The sequence below is a fragment of the Myiozetetes cayanensis genome, unplaced genomic scaffold, assembly GCF_022539395.1.
Source record: "Myiozetetes cayanensis isolate MyiCay16 unplaced genomic scaffold, myiCay2020 scf3, whole genome shotgun sequence".
NCBI lineage: Eukaryota > Metazoa > Chordata > Aves > Passeriformes > Tyrannidae > Myiozetetes > Myiozetetes cayanensis.
In genome coordinates, this window is record NW_026087521.1 from 33,310,442 (window position 1) to 33,333,314 (window position 22,873).

At 40.3% G+C, this 22,873-nt stretch overlaps 2 protein-coding genes and 1 non-coding gene across 3 annotated transcripts in view; 1 reads left to right on the forward strand and 2 right to left on the reverse strand.

Moving 5' to 3' along the window:
• Positions 1-1,035: 1,035 nt before the first annotated feature.
• On the reverse strand, positions 1,036-4,657 carry RPL18A (ribosomal protein L18a). Its single transcript, XM_050325370.1, has 5 exons — positions 4,559-4,657; positions 3,966-4,145; positions 3,218-3,347; positions 1,601-1,710; positions 1,036-1,178 (listed from the first exon to the last, which is right to left on the reverse strand). Exons 1-5 carry the CDS (start codon positions 4,574-4,576, stop codon positions 1,086-1,088), a joined length of 531 nt encoding a protein of 176 aa, XP_050181327.1. The 5' UTR covers positions 4,577-4,657; the 3' UTR covers positions 1,036-1,085.
• On the reverse strand, positions 2,469-2,600 carry LOC126645299 (small nucleolar RNA SNORA68). Its single transcript, XR_007630113.1, has one exon. It is a non-coding gene; the product is annotated as a small nucleolar RNA SNORA68 (small nucleolar RNA).
• A 1,002-nt stretch (positions 4,658-5,659) lies between the features above and the next one.
• Positions 5,660-22,873, forward strand: part of XPOT (exportin for tRNA) — a 29,418-nt gene continuing 12,204 nt past the window's right edge. The window contains exons 1-12 of the mRNA XM_050325347.1: positions 5,660-5,815; positions 9,146-9,279; positions 10,929-11,011; positions 12,132-12,188; positions 13,705-13,774; positions 14,954-15,172; positions 15,746-15,930; positions 16,255-16,423; positions 17,698-17,934; positions 18,249-18,287; positions 20,517-20,579; positions 21,554-21,678. Of these exons, the coding sequence (XP_050181304.1) occupies positions 9,220-9,279; positions 10,929-11,011; positions 12,132-12,188; positions 13,705-13,774; positions 14,954-15,172; positions 15,746-15,930; positions 16,255-16,423; positions 17,698-17,934; positions 18,249-18,287; positions 20,517-20,579; positions 21,554-21,678 (1,307 nt within the window). The 5' untranslated portion in view covers positions 5,660-5,815; positions 9,146-9,219. The remainder of the gene's footprint in view (positions 5,816-9,145; positions 9,280-10,928; positions 11,012-12,131; positions 12,189-13,704; positions 13,775-14,953; positions 15,173-15,745; positions 15,931-16,254; positions 16,424-17,697; positions 17,935-18,248; positions 18,288-20,516; positions 20,580-21,553; positions 21,679-22,873) is intronic.

Below are 22,873 nucleotides of genomic sequence, written 5' to 3' on the forward strand. Positions count from 1 at the left end.
TATAGTTCCCCCCTCCCTCATGACTGGGATGTAGTGGATGGCCCAAATTAATGCCATTTTTTTCAGTTCATGTTTTGGACAGATGAACTCCCTGAACTGATTCCCTATGGAAGTGACGAGGTGCAAAGCTGAGCCAGAGGGCAGTGAGGCAATGAAAAGGGGGCTGCTGTGGCAGCACTGATGAGTCCAAGTCTGCAGGACAACCACCCGCCCTTACATGGACAGTCCCCTCCAGCTAACCCAGAATGAAAACATTCCCAGGCTCCCCTCTGCACGGTCCTTCCCTGCACCCTATTGACACCACCATTTGTTTTTAAGCTGGCACCTAAAGCACTGAATCAGTTCTCTCACAACAGCAAGATCTATGTACAAGCTTAAGTAACTGACTGCCTCTTGTTCAGGAAACACTCCTAACACACCATCACTGAAAACAGGCATTAGATGCAAACACTGGCTTTAGGTGTGGAACAGCTTTCTTAATTAACCTTAACTACACAGCGCCTGCAAGTTTTTTACTGTGGCTTTATACACTAAGGATTGGGGTTGGATCTAAAAATTAATTTGCCTAGTTTTCATTCATCTAATAACAAAGGTAAGTCTGCCTAAGCCCTCCGTCACATTTCCAGGCACCTCTGTATGCATACTTGAGTTAATTCCTTGAAAAGGTTCAGGTTAGAACTAGTTTTAACTTTAAACGCTTACACTTTGAAGCAGCTTAACTGAAGTTGACATGTCTGAATTCTGCATGCACCAAAAGCTGCCTTCTTCCTGAATTCAACTGTTTACTCAGTGTGCCGAAGAGACAAAATGCATGTAGGATTGTACAGCTGCTCAACCTGGAAAGTTGGTTATTAAAATTTGGTTTATTGATGGGATATTTTGGTAATTTAAATCAGCATGTGAAACATTCACCTGTTCAAGACAATCACAGCTGTAAATAGTAGGCTGCCAATGGTTTACAGAAAATAAAGAGTAGGAGGGGAGATTTCTACAGAGTCAGGACACTGTCTCCAAAAGACAACTGGGAGTCAAAGGTTCAAATAAGACCTTTATTGCAACACAGAGTTGACGGTATGCTTTTGTATTTAATAGAAAGTATTTGGTCTCTTGGTGGTGAAACGTGGTTTGTGCTGGCGACGCAGAACTCTGTGCGGCAGAGGGAACTTGATTTTAGAATCCTGCAAGAAAAAATGGTTCTGTGTTAATTGAGGTATTAGATAAACAACAGAAAACAGCTTGCAATAAATAACCAAGCCGTATTCCATGAATAACTTACAGAGAAGTAATGCATCCACAAATTAGATATACTTCATAGGCCTTAGGAGAGATGCCTAAATTTTGCATTTTTTAAAGAAATGCCCATTAGAGGCCTGTTTTCTGCACTGTAATATGTATTCACTTTATTGTGACTTTCTTCCAAAGAATTCTAGCTTTAGAAGCCTTGATCATAATATATCGTAATTGTAAACCTCTGCATACCAGTTTGGTTCCCTCCCTATTTCTGGCTGCGAAGCAAACATGTACCAGACAAGATAGCTCTCCTCTTCCAGTCCAGTGTTGGACCAGGACCCACCAGCCACGGCAGTGCTGGTTCACTTACATGGAACTGCTTGACGGCTGGTCTGCGGCACTTGCTGGCAGCAATTTCCTCAACCTTCATGATCTGAATAGAGTGAGCACGGGCACGGTGACGGGCTCCCATATCACGGTCTGTAACAAGAGAACTCATTAAAAAATTAATCTTAAGGACATTTTTAGTTCAAAAATCTTACAAACGCCTCTTCAATAAACGTTCATAGTGCCACCTACGACTTTCTAAAATTCTGATCAACTTTAGTTAAAATCATACTGGATTTAGTATGTAAAGTGATGGTACAAGTATCACGGAACCAACAGGTAGCAGCAAATTCTTCCAGTAACTCATTACCAAACTCCTCCCAGACAGAAAGTGCCATTTTATTACTCTTGCCTGATTTCAAGAAGGCACACATGTACAGAAGAAATATAGGTGGGACTGTTTCATTTTTTGCACCAAAAAAAGTCCCTCTGATTCAGACTCAAAACTGAAGTATAATTACTGGAAGGTGCAAGTAAAGGCGAGACCTGAGGATATCTTGACTTTTCTTGAAACTGACCAGTGACAGAAACTGATATTCAGCTCACGTGCTTAGGCTTTCAGAATGGGAGGAAGCCATCTGTGCAAGGGCTACCTGAAAATTCCTCCCTGCAGCAGCGCAAATCACTGTATGTTCAAATCAAGATGTCCATAGCTAGTTCCACAAGATATGCCTATTGAAATACTATTGTGCTTACAACGTTTCCCATGAAGACCTAACATACCTATGAAAAACTTACCTGCCACAAGCATTCTTGAACATAAAAGTATCAGTCACTGTACCATGATACATAAGTTTCTTGGTCTCTTAAGCAGTCCTTCGGTGTGTTAAATAACAGGGATCATTGTAAGGTAATGTAGAACCTTAAATTTCACTTTCAACAGCACTTCAGCTTTTGAAAGGCGACAAGATACGTTTAATATTTGCACACATGACAAGAATATCATTATTAAGAACAATATTCTTTGGGTTTTTATGTGCATTCTGTTGTGTTTATAACACTGTGGAGTAAAATATCAACAGCATCAGCTATAGAAACGGTCTATCCCTCAAGTACTTCACATAACAGACTGAAATCAGGTCAACCTTTAACTCTCTCTGAACTGAGACAATGAGATCTTGGAGTAACAAAAACTATAGATTTTTTTCCTGTGATTTTTTTTTTAATTTACTTCATCTCCACAGGACAGATGCTAGTATGTTCCACATGATATCTCAAATATTCTTTCCACAAGACTTGGCAAAATATGTATTTGATTATCATAAACCAATAAAAATAGTGCAAGAAATACATGTAGCACTTAAAAGATCCTTATACTCTCAGTTTGTATGGTAAAACTCATTACTAGAATTGTAGAAAGTCCCACCATGATGAAGCGGGAATATTTTCAGTCAGTGAAACTGTATAAAGACTAGTAACAAATAAGATTCCACATATACATACATAAACAACTACAGAATTTTTTGGCAAGCCCCTACTTTATTTTTCCAGTGTTTTAGTTATCTTGCCACGGACTAAGCACGCTTTATGCCCAGTTTGAGATTTAATCTTCTGTTATATATTGATGCTATCATTTTATACCTCATTTACAGATACTTACAGCACTGAGTGACAGCACCAGCTGTGGTCAAATCTCTGTACTCCCTGTACATGTTGTGGGTTCCACTACGAGAATCATAGCGCAACCAGATACCAAAATTTTTTACCCGCAGAGGGGACTTCTCATACACCTGGAATAACAGAAGAGCATGAAAGTGGTTAGAGACAAAGCGCTATCACCACTTTACAGTTTTAAGAATAAATATTTTAGAGCTTTAACAAAATCATTGTTCTAAGTTCTACTGTCAAAACCAACTTTTTGCTCTCTTTCCCTTTAACCTCATAACTGGATTTATGTCTGGGTAATTCAGTCTGGGTAATTCTGTAGTTTTAGCAATTCATCATGAAAGAAAGATACAAGACTTCAGCTTTAAAAAATGCTCCTGAAGCAGGAACAATCAAGGTAGAGGAGAATAAGCATACAAACGTCCACTCTCCCACTATTATGAATGTCCAGATGTCTCTTAAAAGGTATACTGCCCAATGAAGCAAAGCAAATCCAAGAATAAGACAGCAGCACTGACTAGTGACATGGTTCATAATTTTGAAGTGTTGGAAAATACGTATTTAGTTTATAGAACACTTACCACCACTTTCAAAAAACCAGATTTGTAACTCCTTTTCACAGAAACTGATGGCGAAGTGAATTTCGGTCTCACCCCCAATAGCAATTCCTGTATATTCCTTTCACATACATCACCCTGAATTCCTTAAGAACCTCCCACGTTTTTAGGCTTTTAATCACGCACCTGGCCACAGTACACAATCTCTCCAGAAGACTTCTTCATCTTTTTCAGCTGAGAGACGAAGTACCAGAACCGGGACTTGGCGACGACATGGTTCGGAGCAAAGATCCGCATGCGGTACAGAGGAGGGGTCGTGCATTTCGGTGTGGGCAGGCACCGCCCGACCACCTTGTACTCCCGCAGCTAGAGGGACACGAAACACAGGCGGCCCGCAGAGTGAGTGAGCCGCGGAGCCACCACCGCGCCCGCCACACCCCGCCCGCCCTGCGCTGACCCCGCGGCGGGATCGGCGGCCCCACAGAAGAACAGCGGGGCGAGAACAGCTCAATCCAGGGGCAGAGAGAGCCCGCCGCGCCGTGCGGACGGATCTCCCCGCGGAGCCGCCGCCGATCCGGGCCCGCGCCGGGCGGGAGCGGCGCCGCCGCCATGTTGGGCCGCGCGCCGCCTCACAGGCCGGGCAGCGCCGCTCGGGCAGGCACGCGTCGGTCTCGAGCGCCGCAACCCGGCGCCGCTGCCCTGCCCACGGCCACCTCAGTGTCGGCCCCGGCAGCGCCCGCGGTGCCGGCCGTGCCCTCCGCGCCCCGGCCCGCACTCACGGTGCCCGACGCCTTCATGGCGCTCCTCCGCCGCGGCCCGCAGGAAAGGAAAGGGACAGCCGCGTGCGCCTCACGTCACTCACCCAGCTCCGGGCCCACCCCCGGCGGTGCGCACCGCCCATTGGCTGGCAGCGGAGCGCGATTGGAGGGCGCTGCTGTCAGTCTCCACTGGCGGCGGGGGGTTCCGGGCCCGCTGAGCCGCGTGGCCCCGCTCGGCAGGCGCTTGTTTTGCCGACCGCCCCGCGGTGCCCCGGGCCCTCCTCCCGGCACCGTGCCCGCGGACCCGAATGGGCGGCCTGGCTGTGCGTGACTCCTTCTCCCACCGGTTCTGCTGCATTGCCGCGGAGGACGTGGCAGGCAGGCTGCAGGCGGAGGCACCGCGCTCCCCTCGGGCCGGTAGCCGGGCGCGCAGGGCTCACCCTTGGGCTACCGTGAGGTTGCCCCTGCGAAACCCTCCCCGCACTCAGTTCTATGAGAACTGTTTCGTGGCCGGTCCCTCCGGGCGCTCACTCTCCAGCGCACCGTGCGGCGGCAGTGGCTCTGCTCGGGGGACGAGCGAGGGTTTTTGAGAGCTGGGCGCCTCACGACTGTACTGTCATAGCCGGGCGCCGGGAGTGGGTTTTTATACTGTTGGAAGATACTGTAACAGCAGCGCTGCTGGGACGGGTTGTAAATGGCTGTAGCGTGTTGCTGCGGTTGTTCCCGTTTAGGTCGGTTTCAAGCGGGTCCCGCGGGCGCGTGATTACGCCTAGCCCCACACGCGGCGCTGCGCTGCAGAGCCCTCAGCGCAGAGCTCAGTGCCACATGTACGGACAGCTGCGGGATCGCTTCTCACGGGCAAGTCCGCGCCAGCCCGGGCCCTTCCCCGTGCGCCTCCCCGAACAAGTCGCTCCGGTCGCGACTGCGGAGCTCGCACCGGCGGCTCCGCCTGGCCTTGCGGCTGCTGCTGACACAGCGCGATTCGCAGGGCAGCCCCGGTTTGTTCCGTCGGTGCTGTCGGTTTTACAGCAGTGGTGGCCGTACCGAAGGGAGGGGTGGGACTACGGTTCCCAGGGAGCCGCGAGGCCGGGGCGGGGGCGCATCCCGGCGTGCGCCGCGCCCGGCCGGTTTGGCGACAGGGGAGGTCCCGCTCCTCCTCCTCCTGCCGCCGCTAGCTGAGGCGGCGCGGCTCGGCCCGGCCCGCTCCCTGCGCTCGTGGCGGCCGTGGAGCCGCGGGGGTGGGCGGGAACCGGCGGCGATGGAGCACTGACCAGGAAGGTACGGGCCGGGGGCGCGGGTAGGACGCGACACGCGGCGCGGGTGACTCAGCCCGGCGGGGAAGGGGCGGTGTGGGCTGAGCTGGTGGCGCCCGCGGGCTCCCGCGAGTCCCCCGGCCGGCTCCCTCAGCCCGGCGCTGCCTCCCCCGCGGCCGAGAGGCTCCGGGGCGGGTGGGGGGAGGCACCGCCGCCTCTGCGCCCACCCGGCCCTGCTGCTGGGGGCCGTCGGGGGCGCAGCCAACTGGTCCCCACCAGGCCCGCCCTCCGGGAGCCGCCAAAAAATACCGGTGTTTTTCTTTGCTAATATGCGCAGTAGGCTGCGTTGCGGTTCCATTCGCGGGAGCTGCCGTCTCCGTGGCCGTCCCTCTGATGGGGGAAGGAAGAAATCGTAGGACTGCAGCGTGAGGGGAGGGAGGGACCTCCCCGCACCTCCATGTTCCGCCGGTCCCGGCGCGGTGGGAGCGGTGGTTCCCCGCCGCGAGAGCCCAGTGTTTGGTCGCTCGCAGCGGCCCCGGGACGGGGCTGGGGGGGTTAATACAGCCCCGGCGTCCGCATCGCGGAGCTGGATGCCGCGATCGCCCTCGCCGGCCGGGCTGCGGAGCCGCGTTTGGCTCCCCAGGCGCGGGGGACCGGGCTCCTGACCGAATTTGGGGCGGGGGCAAGGAGGCCTTGCTCCTCAAGGGGAATTCCTGCCAGTAAGAATGTGCCTGAAATGAAGAGCTTATGTGTCACTTACGGAAAGAAAAAGTTTCTAGACCGGTTGAAAAGTTCTCGAAGTAGCAACAGCTACACAGTTGTTCGCTCCAACCGCGTGTTAGGTCAGCGTGAAGGCTCTAGAGCCCTAAGAGTCTGTAAATACGCTCAAGGTTTGCAGCAAGCAAAAGAGAGCAAAAAAATTGTGAAAGATTCATTTTGTTGTCTTTGTTTTATTAGAGAGAAAACTTGAGGGAGTTCAAATGAGGCACATCACAGGCTCCCCCTGTGCTATCACTCTTGTAAATACCTAGAACGAGTGCTGCAAATGAAGTATGCTTTAATTACTAATTCCTCCTGTGCTTAGCACCTGTAGTTAAAATGCTTTGAATGCTTTTATTATGGGGGCATATTTGGACCGAAGTTACGCATCTTGACCACATTTGCATTATTAACTGGGCAAAGGGGGTTGCCTTTTTTTTTTCCCCCCTGACTTTCCCATATGAAAACGGTCTCTACTAGCAAATGCATCTTCTGTATTTAGTAAGTGAAAGAGGATGAACTATCCTAATGAGACGTACCTGTATGACTTCCTTGTTAAGGAACTGCACCTTCCGAATTATATTATGATGAGTTTGCCACCCAGCATGGTGTACTGCTTAACAAAAAATCATCTCTAAGTAAAAAAGACAATACTGTCTACACAGCTGCATATTAAGTATTAATGTTATTGATTGTTTTTATAAATAAAACTTACTTTAATGACATACTTGATGTTATAGCTGAGTGCATTTTGCAATGGATTTTGTGAACCGTGAGTGCTATTAAAATCACAGTTCAGCTTTGCTTTCGAAGTGTATCCGGCTAGTGAAATAGATTTGTGGTGGAAAAGTTATCTGCTTAAGTAAAGCCATGAGGCATGAAAAGTTATTTTATTAGCTTTCTCAGAAGGCTCATTCAGATAGTTTATCTCAATTGTCTTTCAGAGGTGGGTCGTCAGGATGTTACTCTTTAGAAAAGAAGTTGAAATTTTAAATATGTTCATGTAGCATTTATAAAATTAGCAATAACAGGTGAAGAGAATACATGTTTGATCTGTCCAAAAGGTAGTAATGTAGTGATATCAGCAGGTAAATATGCACAAAAATACTTCTGTATAATAAATAGTTTTACTTGTGTAACTATTGATGAGATACTGTTGAAAAAAAATCGTTTCCCTTTATTTTAATCTGGATCTGGTGATCTGGATGTTGATTATGGGGAAAACAGACTGGGGGCTGGGAATGTGGAGGGAGAAGGCTTGGCAAAGCAACTTTAATCCCTGAAGGTTCTGCCCGAGAGGGATCACTGTCTAAGGCAGTGTGTGAGGCTTCTTTTGCCACGAGTCATCTCTTTGTTCCAGACTTTCTGGTTTCTATGCTGCTGAAACCTGCAATTTATTTTTTTGTATGAACTCAGTTTTACTTATTAAATTTCTTTTCATTATGCACTTTGGTATAGTGTATTCTGCCTTGAGTTTTATAGAAAAGTCTGTCACCACATTAAATTTGGGGCTCTCCTTTTCAGTCCTGCTTGTTGTGAGTTGTCACTGCCACCTTTCTTCCCGGGGGGGAGGGTGAGCAGTAGAGCATGCAGGAGACACGCAATACTAAGAAATTAGAAGTACTACCTATGGGTATGTAGGCAGCTTCAAACCACAGCCCTTTTGTATTTCATCTCTTTCTCGTCTCTTCCTTTCCCCTACCTCCTACATACTTACGTAACAAGGCCTGATTTCAGGCCTAATTAACTGTGTTACCGTGGAGGGGGGAGGTGGGGCAGGAATTTGAAGGATAGATGGGTTTTTGTCCCCTCTTGTTGTCTAGCGGCATCCTACAGTTCGACAGAGATTATTTTAATTTTTTTTTTAATTATCTGCATTTTACCAGAGCGTTGCAGAACAGCCTGAAGAGGCATGTCATCTTTAGAACATTTGCATAGCTTGCTTGTTAATTTTATACTGAATTTTCTAAATAAAAATTTTTGCTAATAAATCTGCACCCATTAGTAGGAACAGAAAACTTTGTTAAAAACTCAGTTTGGTGTATTTTGTGGTTAATTTCTAAGACACTTCTGTTCTGTGTACTTACTTTAGAAGAAAGACCTTCTAACAGCTTTGCCCCTATAGGGGATTATGAGGCATCTTAACAATATTGGAGATGAGTAGAGGGGTTTTTTGCAGTTGAGTTTGTGGTGGGGAAAAAAATACAATGGTCTATCTTTTAAGTAGCAGATTTATGTTTATGTCATATCTTGCTGAAACCTCTGCATGCTTGAAAGTTGAGTTTAAGCCTTTCAGTTGAATAGTACACATCATGCCATTTCTCTGTTAATTCAGATGATGTTAACTCTTTTCAAGAGACCTGAAATATAGGGAAACTTAAAAATTCCCTTAGACAGTAAGAAATACAGTACTGTGAAAAGTTGATTAAAGGACTTAAAATTCTGGTATCTGTATCAGAAGTATGTGCATTCATGTTCAGTTGGAGTACATACTGTGTGTTTGAGTTTGTGGGAAAACTTGTGTGGTTGCTGCTGTCCTGCTTTTAATTGTTTTTGTTTTGCTGAGCAAATAAAATTTCTCTTTCTCTGTTTGCAGATGGTCGTAGTTTCCCCTCTAGGAGAAGTGGGCAAACCAGTTAGGAGCAGGAAACAAAGAGTATAGCAGTAGAAATGGATGAACAAGCCCTTTTAGGGCTAAACCCAAATGCTGATGCAGACTTCAGACAAAGAGTATGTAATTAACTTCCTTTTCTCTCTAGTAACTGGAGTTGCTGTTCCTGTGCAAAAGTTTCATGTTTTTTTGGTTTGGGGGGGTTGTGTTTGGGATTTTTTTCTGTTAACCAATGCATAGGGTTTGTGGTGGCAAGTATAATACGAAATCATGATGCAAACGTGTAAGTCGAGGGTTGTATATTATCAATTCAGTGAAGTTACACTTAACATGCATAGAGTTTTTAAGTCTTTTCAGTTCTTTGTACTTGTTGCTCACCTCCTTACGTAGGTTCTCATGGAATGAAAAGCAGCTACGGAAAACAGATTGCTTTAAATTGCCCTTTTGATTCTTAGATGTGTTTTTTAATTATTATTTTGATGGATTACCTAGCTTTATTGTCTTTTTAATTAATGTCTTGTTTCAACTGTAGTGCAGCTTGTATTGTCATAGTTAAGAGAGTAGTCATGGTGTGTGGGTAACAGTTACTTTGTAAGAGATACTCCTATGAAAAGACATTATTATTTATATAGCTGTTCAGTAATTATCTCTGCTTACTGATTACCAAGTTGATTCAACTGTCTACAAGAGAATGTCCAGTAAAATCTTTCAGAAACGAGGATGTTAATACCATGGTTTTGTGTTCATAGAACAAATCCCGGAACGTATACGAAAGTTACAAATGTGGTTTGATGCAGTATTGCTAAGCAGCCTATTAAGTGTGTTGGTTCTGCGTATTTGTCCTTTTTGGAAGGGTGGATATAGATAATCTTTAGTGTTCTGATAGTAGAATTTCACAAAAATTTGAAGGTTAGAGATTTATTGACCTTTTAACTATGCAGTCTGCCCAGTTTTGAAACATTTCATATCAGAAAGGGACTTAACTTTTCACTCATAAGATGTAACATAAAGGAAGTATCAAACCATTTCTAGTAAAACTGTTAAGTTTAGGAAAATCACAAGTACTAACTACAGGAAGTAAATTCTTATTTTAGAACTTACTTCTGAATAATTACAATCTCTGTTTCATAACTTACTTTACTGTTTTGTATTACAGGGCACACTAAATCTTAAAGCAACTGAATCAAATTAACTGTTGTCCAAAGCTATTTAGAAGTTCTGATAAGCAACTTGATTATCTAAAATTTAGTAGAAGTTTTTTCTGATTTCTGTAGTAGATTCCTACTGGACAATTGGCCAGTGTTTGAATGTTTCCTAAGCTTGGGGTGTTGGATACAGGCAAAGTGGTATAACAAAAATAATTGTTTTCAGCGGAAAACCTAAATCACCTACTCTTGCGAATTTGTGGAAGTAATTTTAACTTGGATGTGAACTTCCACCTAAATAGAAAGGCCCTGAGCAAGTTTCTCTAGTCAGCTGTCTTCAGAGGTTCTGTTGCACCTCAGCATTTCTGATTCTATGACTTCTATATTTAAGTAACAAAAATATTTGTGTTGAATGTGAAGTGAAAATGGGTACCTATGACATTAGGTGAAAAAACCAGTCTTGTATTAAAGTAATTAAGGAACCTTATAAATACTTGAATGTATCCAAATACTGCTGTTTTTTTGAAGGAGATCTGTTTAAACATGAGGCCAGGTGTAAATTAATTGTCTTGCTGTGTGCTTTGTTCTTTTTTTAAATGAAACTTAAAATTAATTTTTTGCAGGCACTAGCCTACTTTGAGCAGCTTAAGATATCTCAGGATGCTTGGCAAGTCTGTGCAGAAGCGTTAGCTCAGAGTATATACAGGTAATGTAGTTAATAATTTCTTCATTGCTAATATGCATGGCTGAGATTTATCTGTGCAGCATATTAGACAAACTGTAAATTGCTAAAAGTTAATATGGTCTTCATACTATCTTTAGTATCATAGTTGATCTGTGGCCTTTGTATAATGCTTTTCAAGGAAGAACAATGTATAAGTTAAACTCCATATTAATCTACTAACCTAAAGACTGCTGCTTTATGAAATCCAGAGGAAAAGAGTGCACTATCTTATGGGGCAAAGGAGTGCTGAGAATTACCCACTGGGAGACTTTAGGTTTTATATGCAGTAATCCCATAAGTAGTTCTTGTCCCTGATCCTATGGAGTAGGCCATACCATTTTTCAAGATGCAAAGACTGTGTAGTCTCAGTTGTTTTTGCTCAAGGCTGTGTATTTACATAAAAAAATACGAGGTTGTCGCTGTATTACAGAATAATTCAGATTGGAAGGAAATTGAGGGGGGCCTATCTCCTGAATAAGAGCAGTAATTTATAGTGAATGGTTTTTTGCAAATGATTTATCAAAATTTCTGACTCCAATAGTGCAGTAATTAACAAAACAACAGTATATTAGAAAATAGCATTTTATAATCTTTAAAAAAATACATTACGATTGTTACAATGTTTAATAAGATAAAGTTGTATAGATTATATAGCATGTGTAATGTACCGTCCTAATCTATACCTCAGTTTGTCTTCACCTTTGATTTTTGAGATGCAGTGTACAACTTGCACTTGGTGTACTAGTGGACCTCAAACATAGTATTCAAGCCTGGCAGTTTTTATAAAGGCAGGATACAATCGGTATTGTAGTTTTGCATGTTCATTACTGAAATCAAAGCATAACAAATAGGTGACTGTATTAAAAAAAAGGTTAATATCAAGTGTATCAGTTTAACAGTTGCTCATTTCTATCAGATTAACTGCTCAAGATTTTTCATTTTTGCTCTGAATTAACAGCAGTGGCTTTTTTTTTTTTTTTTTCTTTTTTTGGTGTTATTCTTGATATACCAAAGGGGCAATCTTATTGTAATATTTGAGGAATTTTTTTCTTCCCAGGAAAGCATACCATATTGCTGCCAGTAACAGAATTTTCTTTTCTAGTGATGATCATATCAAGTTCTTCTGCTTTCAAGTCCTGGAACATCAAATAAAGTTCAAGTGAGTAATCTTTCTTGACACCACCTATACGCATCCATTTAGTTTTCCCTTTTTATTTTGCTTGCACATAAAGTGGTGTCTGTTGTCTTGTCATGGTTGATAAGGTGGCTGTAATCTGGTCCAGAGAACTTTCTTGTATTTCTTCACCTTTTCTTGGGAGAGGTTTTAAGCAGCACACTTTACTCTTAGCTAGTCTAACACCTGTATGTGGCCCCACACAGACCCAGTTACCAAGGATTTCTTGAAACTTACTTAGCCATTCCTTTCTGGAATTTCAAGCCTTATTCTGTACTCTCACTGATTTTTGCAGAAGAGAGTCCTGCAAGCAGCAGCCTTGCTCAGTACAGACTCCTGGACTTCAGACAAAGCCTTATTCATTCAATAACCATGGCAGAGATGTTAAGAGAAAATAGTCTTTTCACTGAGTGGCATTTTCATAGAATTGTAATTTTAGGGAAAATACTTTGAAACAGTATCAGTTTCATTGCATGGAACTATATGTTTGGTTTTTTTTTTGCTTTGGACTCCTTTTGTCTGGACTCATGGCATCTTGGAATATCAGCATGACTGGTTGCAATACACCGAACATGTGGGTCAGGTTTAGATAGGAATAAGATGCATTTTGTGACTGATTTTTACAGTTCTGTTTGACTGCAAATACTAAAGACTTAATTTTCTGTGATTTTATTTACCTGATTTTACCTTACTGTCCACCTTCCTCTGCTTGTTCCATTCTTGTCATCTGCTTCCTGCAGTATGTTTTCTCTTGGTTTCCTGCTGCTTATTTTCTTTGTGCATTTTCAGTGGGGTTGCTTTTTTCTTCTCTTTAATGAATAGTTAGCTGAGGCAGGAACAGTGGAGTCCCATTCAACAGTCATTCCTGATAAGGAGTTACAGACCTACAGCTAGCTTTATTGCAAAGAGAGTGTTCTCAGCTTCGCTTGTGTTGGGAAGGTGTTGTATGGGTAGTATTTGAGATGGGCTGGATATAATGTCAAAATTTCCCAAACTGTACACTTGACATAAAGCAGAATTACTTGTTTGCTTGGGTTTTTGACATATGTCTGATAACAATTGACTGTTGGTCAAATCAGTGAAGGACTTCCTTCTATTGACAGTCTTCCACCTGTAGTAAACAAATTTGAGCATATATAGATGTCTCTTCATTCTCCCCATAGTGTATGGTCAAATGTGTATTTTTGTCAGGGTCTTAAGTCCTGTTTAGAGCTGATAGAGCACCCTTCCTGTGAATTTTCAAGCTCCTACTCCGATATAGGGGGCAGTAGTACCTCAAAATGTAATCCATTAATATGGATTTATAAAATAAAAATAATTTTTTTCCTTATTTTTGTCTTTGATTCAAAATTTTAATATGCAAATAGCTTTGTAAATTCATTTGCTAGGAACCTTCCATTTATGTTAACATACAGCATTATGTGCCATATGGAGAGTTTTTGCCTTACTTGGCGCTTGTCATGAAGCCATTGTATTTTGATCTCAATATGTTTTGTTTCAGATACTCTGAACTTACTGAAGTCCAACAGCAGCTAATTAGGGAAACGCTCATAACATGGCTGCAAGCACAGGTCAGTCTGTCCTTCACAGCAGTGTTACAGAGTAGGCTCTCAGTAGCCTAGCCTAAGGCGTTGAGCGTGGGTTAAACCTTTAATCTGTTGAGTTTAAAGATGGATTCCTGAAGATATTCGGTATCTGATGGTTAAAGGTCTGTGAGAAATTGTTTAAATCAAATGTTGTAAAGAAGTCTGTGCTTGAACTTATCACTAAATGTAAAACTCTTGCATCAGATAATGACTGTGGTTTAATCAGTTGTGTGCAAAATAAGGAGTATTAAAAGCTTCCCTTTAAAGAATTATGATACAGATTTCTGATGTTCCCGAGTGCCCGGAGGAAGAACAGTAATTCTAAGACCCTCCTGAGCAAACTCCTATCGACTTAAAATGCTAGCAGATGTTTATGAATGAACAGCATCACCCCTCTGTTAGTATTGTGACAGAGGATGGACTACTCTTGTGGAATTAGTTAATGCAGCTGAACAGGTAATATCAGTCTGACCCAGGAGTTTGCAGTGAGCAGAACCATTAAGCAGGATTACACAAGTCTTTTTCTATACCTGCCATTATCTAGTTGTCATTCCACTTCTGCCATTCCACTGGAGAATAACGTGGTTGCTGTGTAGAGAACTTAATAGTAGGAAATGGAATATAGTACAACTCTTTAAAAAGAACAGATCATTGTGAAGTGGATTAAATTGCTTTTCTCTTCATGGCAAACTGTTCCATTTGGGAGTTTTTAAAAGGGGAAGGAGAGAGTGGAGATTGGTAGTGACAGATTTTTTTCCGTTATGATCTTAGATTTAGGAACATCCTTTCCTACTATTCTTAAGGCTAACATCTAATACAGGCATAAGCTAGCTACAAGAGGACTGTAACTTGTTTCTGGAAGTTTTTGTTTACTTCTTTAACCAAGCTGACAAATGACCTTTTAGTCTTTGAATAGTACACTTAATGTCTTGGTACTGAATTAAGGGCTTAGGACTGTATCATCCAGAGAGAATGTTTTCCTTGTTGCATGATGATTTAGCCAAATTTTCTGCAAAATCCTTGGAAAAGTGAGATTTTTTTTACTGGTCTCAACCAGGAAGAGAGGTAGTACGTTAATCACTATAGAGAGATCAACAAATATGTAAGACTCTTCTCTAATACAGTATAATTTAATCTACAAATGAAATGTCTTGTTTCTACCAGATGCTGAATCCCCAGCCTGAGAAGACCTTTATTCGCAACAAAGCAGCACAAGTCTTTGCATTGCTTTTTGTTACTGAATATCTCACAAAATGGCCCAAGTTTTTTTTTGACATTCTATCAGTAGTTGACCTTAATCCACGAGGTGTGGATATGTACCTCAGAATCCTGATGGCTGTTGATGCTGAGCTGGTGGACCGGGATGTTGTTCATACATCAGAGGCAAGTTATTGTTTTGCCTTATTTGTTTTAAATTTCAAAAAAAGTTCTCTTTAATCAGAGAAGGTTTGCAGATATGGTCTTCTTCTGTGGCAGCTGTTCTTTAGAAATATTGGGTGGTTTAAATATAAAAACCATATGTTATTTAATGCCTTTTATGTCTTCATACTTTTCAGCCAATGAATTTTTTTTGCTTGAGAAGCTAGCAAACAAAAACCAATGTACTGAGTTAGCCAATTTAATACTAGACTGATTAATTTTAAAATGTTAATTTCTTCTAGTGTGTGTTTTAAGGAGTCCTAACATCAGAAGTCCATTTAATGATCTAGAGAGCCTTTTTTCAGTGTTTGGGCATTGAGGTAAAAAACCCCACACCAAAAAACAAACTAAAAACAAACCTAGGATATTTTTGTTTTATTTTTTGGAAAATAAAAAAGCATTCACTTTGGGTTTCTGATTTGACTTACATATCTTGCTAGGACAAGTGGTGTGTGGTAGTGGATACAGAAACTACTACTAATTTAACAAGATGCTAATCTACAACAAGGCTGTTTTATCCTTTTTCTCTATTGATAGGAGGCTCGTAGGAACACCTTATTAAAAGATACTATGAGGGAACAGTGCATTCCAAGTTTGGTGGAATCGTGGTACCAAATCTTACAAAACTATCAATATAATAACTCAGAGCTGACATGCCAGTGCCTTGAAGTAGTTGGAGCTTATGTATCCTGGATAGATTTGAGCCTGATAGCCAATGACAGGTAAGGGGGTTTTGATGGAAAATGTTTGCAAAAACAACTATGATAGTGCTGACTGTATTTCTATGAAACAGAGTCAGAAATTCATCTTGGAAGAAGGACTTTTATATATAAATATTTGGATTTTGGGGGAATTTTAGTAGAGTGATTGTCTTTGCAAGCCAAACTAAACACTACTCAGTTTCCTGTGTTCTCCTTAAAATGTGTAAAATGCTGGGGTTTGTCAGTACAATAGACTTTAAAACTATATTGTAAAAAGAAACACAGTATAACGCTTCTATACAATGCTACTTTACATATGAAAATAAACTTTTTTTTTCTCCGAAGGTTTATAAATATGCTGCTAGGTCACATGTCTGTGGAAGTTCTCCGAGAAGAAGCCTGTGATTGTTTGTTTGAAATTGTAAATAAGGGAATGGACCCAATTGATAAAACAAAATTGGTTGAATCTTTATGTCAAGTATTGCAGTCTGCTGGCCTCTTCAGTATCGATCAGGTTTGTGTATTGATTTTTAACAATAGGAAGGAGTCATAGGTTTCCAACAGTTCTTAAGTAAGCAAATGTGCAAGAAACTATAAAACAGCCCACAGATTAGGGAGAAGTACTTATACTTCTGCATCGAAGCTAAACGCTTCTTACAGTTTTCTCAAACTAACAGTGTGTTATTAATGTTCATTATTAATTTAAGTGCAGTGCTTTATTTTAGAAGCAAGGTATTATGTAACTCCTCTGTTCCTCTCCTAAAGCCTGTTGTGCTTACTGTTAATGTTGCTTCTGTGTTTCGAATCTTCTCTCCTGAATGATTCTGTAATAGGTGTTGTAGCCAAGGTAGAATTTTTTTAGGGTGAGACATTAGATCAGCTATGCATAATTAGGTAGGAGAAAGAGCTTAAGGACACATATGCTGGTTTGCATGTCTGTACCATCAAGTATCAGGCTTGAAATGCTTATAGATAAGCTGGAAAAGTATACCTACTAACTAAACAGACATTCCCTGGCAGTTGCAGTGTTTAAGGAACAACTGTTTGCTACCGGCCATGGAGAAAGAGCAACCAGTTCTTATGAAGCTGTTCTCCTTAGATTGCAAGGCAGTTATCTCTTAATTTTTAAGTCTTTGTCAAATTAGTATTTCTACTAAAATGCAGAATATGTGCATTCTTGAATTCAGAAGGTGTTCCTATAAAAAAGGCTTACCTCAGTCTTAGTGAGGTAGACTTGTCATTTTTTAGCTTTTGCACAGTTATGGCAGGGAGGAAATCATCTGTTGGGGTGACCGGTCTAGGGTTATTTCTCAATTCTCATCAATGTATGTCAGCAAAAGCAAGCCATAAATATTTAATATTAACTCACTCTTACAGGCAGGACTGAAAGTTACTTGTTATCAGTATTTCTGAGAGCTACAGCTGTTAATTCTTTGAAGTATTCCCATTAAAAGATTTTCCTCTTATACAGCCTAAAATTTATGGTAGGTATGTGCTGCTGCTTTTATTTTGAACCTGCTTCTTTCTGTAAAGTAAAAAGAGAAAAAACTAATCTGAAGAGATGAAGCAAGCTCCTGTTGTGTAATGGAGGACAGCCAAATCTGACACTGCTTTAATTTTTTTCTTTTTCCATTCCTAGGGGAAAAGGAAACAGACAATTTTACTTTCTGTCTAGGAGACAAATGTTGGTTTTACTTCTACATATTAAATGTGTAGTATAGTCTGTGAGCTCATGCCATTTGAACATAAGCTCTGCTGGTATTTTTAATTGGGTGTCTTTCCTTGCAGGAAGATGATGTGGATTTTCTGGCCAGATTTTCTAAGCTGGTCAATGGGATGGGGCAAGCATTAATAGCTAGTTGGACTAAACTGATAAAAAGTGGTGATATGAAGAGTGCTCAAGACACTCTACAAGCTATTGAAGCAAAAGTGGCCCTAATGTTGCAACTGCTAATTCACGAAGATGATGATATCTCCTCTAACATCATTGGCTTTTGTTACGATTACCTTCACATCCTGAAACAAGTATGTCTGACTTCAGTTTATCACAAATTCTGACATATGATTTCATTTGATATTTCTGTGAATATATAGATCTTGTACTGTGTGCAAGTTGACTTGCAAAATAAGTTTTTACTAATAGTATTTAGTGTCTTTAATGCCTGTGGTTGTGCTATTTCTGTAGTGTTTAGAGATCTGAAGGAGTTTGGTTAAATCTTGTATTAAGTGGGAAGAAGGCTTGCAAATCATACGGCTGTTCAAAACCAAGCCTATCTTTTCCCATTAGTAATAAAGAAGTTAGTATTCAAAAAAAGTAACACTTGAATTTTATTTTACAGCTTTCTGCACTTTCAGACCAACAAAAGGCTAATGTAGAGGTAAGTATTTTCTTTTTACTACAGATTCTGTTCTTCAAGAACACATTGAATCAGAATGTTTCTTTTTGCTGAAACAAATCATGTTTCATGTATATGCCTCGAAATAAGTGTGTGACAGTAATCAAACGGGAAGACTTAAAAGTAAGGTCAGTGTGTTCCATCTTCTGCTAAGTAACTACAGTTGCTTCTCAAATAGTAAACCTATATTGAATTGTGTATAAAGATGAAAGCTATTTTAGAGCTGGTTTTCCCAAACAACCCTTAAACATGTGTTGGTAAGATCCTGTACAGCTTGTACTGTTCACAGAATATTCTTAAATCAATACAGAAGAGTTCTGTTCTTGAAGTTTTGTATTTTTATTAAAACCTGCCCTAATTCCAAAGGATTCAAAGAAGTCTAGGAAGGGTTGTCTTAAAAAGAACCCCATGATAATATAAATTAAACTTACAAAAGAAGCAGCAATTCAGCCATAACAGTTGTAATTATAAGCACTTATATATTAAAAATTATGTTAAATATACATTCAGATCAAATTTATATGCTTGAGATAATCTTCAGTTTATATATAAAGCATAAAGTTTAATAAGTAAGGTTTATGTCCAGTTTTGGAAGTAGTAAACTTTTATTTGAATTCTGCAGCCCAGTCCTTTTAATTTCTTTTATCTTAGACTGTTCTGCACCAGTGTAAATGTCCTAATTTGGATGTTGAACTGGTTAGATTACTGCAGGCATTTTGTAAGTTGATACATCTGACAGGTGTGATTCCTTTTCTTTTACAAAGAAAACTAAATTCTCTACCTGTCTAAGGAGAACTTTGATACTATCACTGAATCTTTTTATTTTTGTTACTGTCTTTTGTTCTTATAACTAGATCAAATCCTATTACTACTGCAGTGCACCTAATATGCTAAGAGTTTGAATGTGTTACTGTCTTGAAATATGTTGTTTTGCTAAAACTGCTTTCATACCGGAGATCCTCATGTTGCCACTATTTCTTAATTTTACTGAGCACTTTGTGAGGATTTGCGTTAAACTGAGAAGCAATTGTACCAATTTTTTTGTCTTTCATCCACCTCATAATAAGAAAGTAATGGGAAATACCCTAAAACTTACTGTTGTGTGTATTTTAGACTTCATACAAGTTTTTATAGGTTCCCAGAATTAAAGTATAGTAAATTTTTAAATACTTGTTTTAGCTCACTGTGTGTGTTAGTCCAATTTCTGTACATTCTGTCAAATATCAATGGCATTAAATACTCCATGTATTTTAAACATTAAATGAGAATTATGAAACCTGAACTAGTAAATGCTGAGTAATATCAAAGTGACATATTTAGAGTATCAGACCTAATGAAGTCTTGATCTTGCTGCTTTAAGACATACCAACAGTCCCTTCTAAGGTGGAATTGCGCTTCAGCAGTGGACAAGGTTTATTGGAGAGATCCCTCTGTTGAGTCCCAAGGTGCAGAAAGGACTCCCTTGCTTTGTAGACTCCTTCTCAAAGAGGAGTCTAGGTGCAGTTGGATCCAGTCCTAGTCCCAGATTTAGTCAGTGGTTCATGTATACAAGATTGCTTAAGTGTAATTGAATCTTTGTCCTGCAGGATTAAGGATGGCAAACCAAATATATAAATGATTTGTTCTATTTTATTGATTATGATGATGATAATGATTAGACTAAAATACTACAATCAGTAGTATTTACTACGTGCTACAGATAGTAGTTATAGCTACTAGAGTATAGTGCACTGTTTCTTGAAGCAATATTGGAACAGCAAGCAAAAGCTAGCAAAAAGCAATTATTGAGTAGAGATTGATGTTACTCACCCATCCCAATGACTGTGAGCTATTAAAGAAGTTGATGTTACAGCTAAGCTGACCTGCCCCTTTAAAATAGTTATCTTGGACAACTGTTTAGCTTCCTCTGCCTAGTTCAGTCATCTTGATTGTTTTCAGTGTGAACTGAACAGCACAGATTACAAGCTGGAAATAAGGCCTGATAATACTGTCAGAGAGCTCCAAATTATCTATGCTGTGTATCTGGAATAGTATCTGTGTATTGTTTGGATATAATCCGTCTGTTTTGATTTGGACTGTTAACTTCTGCTTAATCTCTGAAAATAATAGTTCAAATGGGATTAACAATAATTGTAAACACATTATGCTTGCTTTCATGTTTTCTTTACTGTGGTAACTTTAACTGTTGATTCTTGTCTGCTTTTATCTTAGGCAATCATGTTGGCTGTTATGAAGAAGTTGACATATGATGAAGAATATAATTTTGAAAATGAGGTATTTTGTTATAGGAGTAAAGAGGCAAATGCAATTTAATTATATGTAGTAAAACTTGCTCACACTTTTAAAATCCATATTTTTCTTAAACTAAAGATTTAAATGTAGAAAGCAAAGGTCTCTAGGCTGAATTTTTTTCTTACATGGAAAACTTTTTTAACTTCTGGATATGTCTGCATAGGACAAAACAACATAGTACAGGAATATTCAAGCCAGTTCAGTTAACAGTGTTTCTGGCTGTGTTTGTGCAGAGATATTCCTAGATAAACACAGCTGTGCTGATACCTAAACATGGCTGTTAAGGTGGCTTGTTCAGTGCAAATTTGTGTGTTTCTGCACAGTCTTGCAAAAAGACTTGAGAAATGTTGTGTAATGAAACTCTTTTTAAAGAGATGTTGCTTGAGCTACTAGAGATGGTCAAACCTCTACACAAACAAGATAAACGTGGAGCGAGTTCTCCTTTCATGCTTACATCTCTGTCAGCTGACAGTAGTGATTGAGTTTGTTAGACAGGATTACTTTTGCTTCAGGCTGTTTGGAGAGTTGTAGTCTTAAAAAAGTTAAGTTAAAATGTATGCAGTCCATCATAAATGTTGCTGTCAGGTCCAAGTTTAAAATTAAGGTAGATACTGAGAAAAAACATCTTTGGGAAGTGAGTCAGTTTTCAAGAATTGGGTCAATAAGGCCTTGCCAAGAGCATTTTCTTTCTTGTACTTTTGGCCAGTTTTCAGTTTGAAAAGCCTTTTTAATATACTTCTGGACTGAATGCAATGTATCTTAACATATTACAGCTAACCGTAAAAGGAGTCTGCTGTTATGTTGCAAGAGCATAGGGTGAGCATTATTGAATTCTCTGCGCGTGCAAGACTGGTTTTGTATATACATGTTTTTTGGTTTAGGTGTAATTGTCTAAAGTGGTTGTGAATGAATTTAAACATGAAAATACAGACTTTATTGATGTGAATGTTTTGTAGGGTGAAGATGAAGCAATGTTTGTGGAGTACAGAAAACAGTTAAAACTGTTGCTGGACAGACTTGCTCAGGTTTCACCAGAATTATTGTTGGCATCTGTCCGCAGAGTTTTTAACACTACGCTTCAGTAAGTTGGGGGTTTTGACTTGCTTTGCATGATGCCCTTTGGGAGTTTTTTTGCCTTTTTTAAACTGTCAGAGTTAGTAATGAACTTAAGTGTGATGCGGTAATATGAAGCCAATTTGATAGAATGAGCTCATTACAACTTAATGATAAATGTGACTTTGCATAATCTTTTACTCAACTCCTTAGAAAGAAAAAGCTTTCTTTTTGTAACCTTAAATGACAGCGCTTCTTTCCTAGAGGTGTTTCTTGATCTTTGTCACTTATAACTACACAGCAACAGCCATTTGGACAGGTGTTCACTGTGCCACATCTCGTAAGAGTTTCCTTGAGGTGTAAATATTATGCATTACTTTTATCAGAAAAACAAGTGTTGGATAGGGTTAAAAAAATGTAAGTGAAGTATTTTTGTTAAAAAAAGAAAAAAAATAGATCCAATCACGGAAACTGCATGTAAGTAAAATGTGATTACTAATTGCCTGACTTGGAGGACAATTATGTATATACAAATAGAAATCCAGTATTGTTTATAGATTCCTTGTACCTTGCTCTTTAGTAAGCCTCTGTTTGTGTGAGGCAGAGTGGCTTGTCCCCATGTCACAGTAGGTGGTTTTGTACCAAAGTAAGCACTTCAAGAAATCTGTAGCTTTCAAGTTGAAACTGGTAAAAGAAGATTGGTAATGCTCTGATAAAGAGGTGGTATGTTGGTGGGTAAAGTCTTTCAGAAGCATCCTGAAATACTGCCTAGGCCTTTCCGGTGTTTTTCGTAGTATAAATATGTTCCTTTTTGTGCTGTGCATCTGCAGAAGGCTCAAAAGAAAAGAACTGTGTTTATTTCATAGGGTACTAAAGACTAACATGTTGTCTCAGTTTAAATGAGACACAAGTGTTTTGCTGAGGATGAGTTATGAGGAGGACCCAAACTCCTCCCTCTAAGCAATTGTAATTCCGAAATTAAGAGGCTTCAATTGAGGGGAAAAAAGTGTGGAAAAAGGAAGAATAACAGCCCTTTATTAAAAGAAATATGTGTATTGGCAGAAACAACTAAAGAAAACAAGTAAAACAACCAAACAATACTCCTGTACCCAAAAATAATCCCCTTTAAAACAAACAAATAAACAAAAAAGGTAAACGGTTCAGTTTGCACCCCTTGGTGCAATTCTAATCACAGTCAGCAGGGAGCGCTGTTGGATCACCAG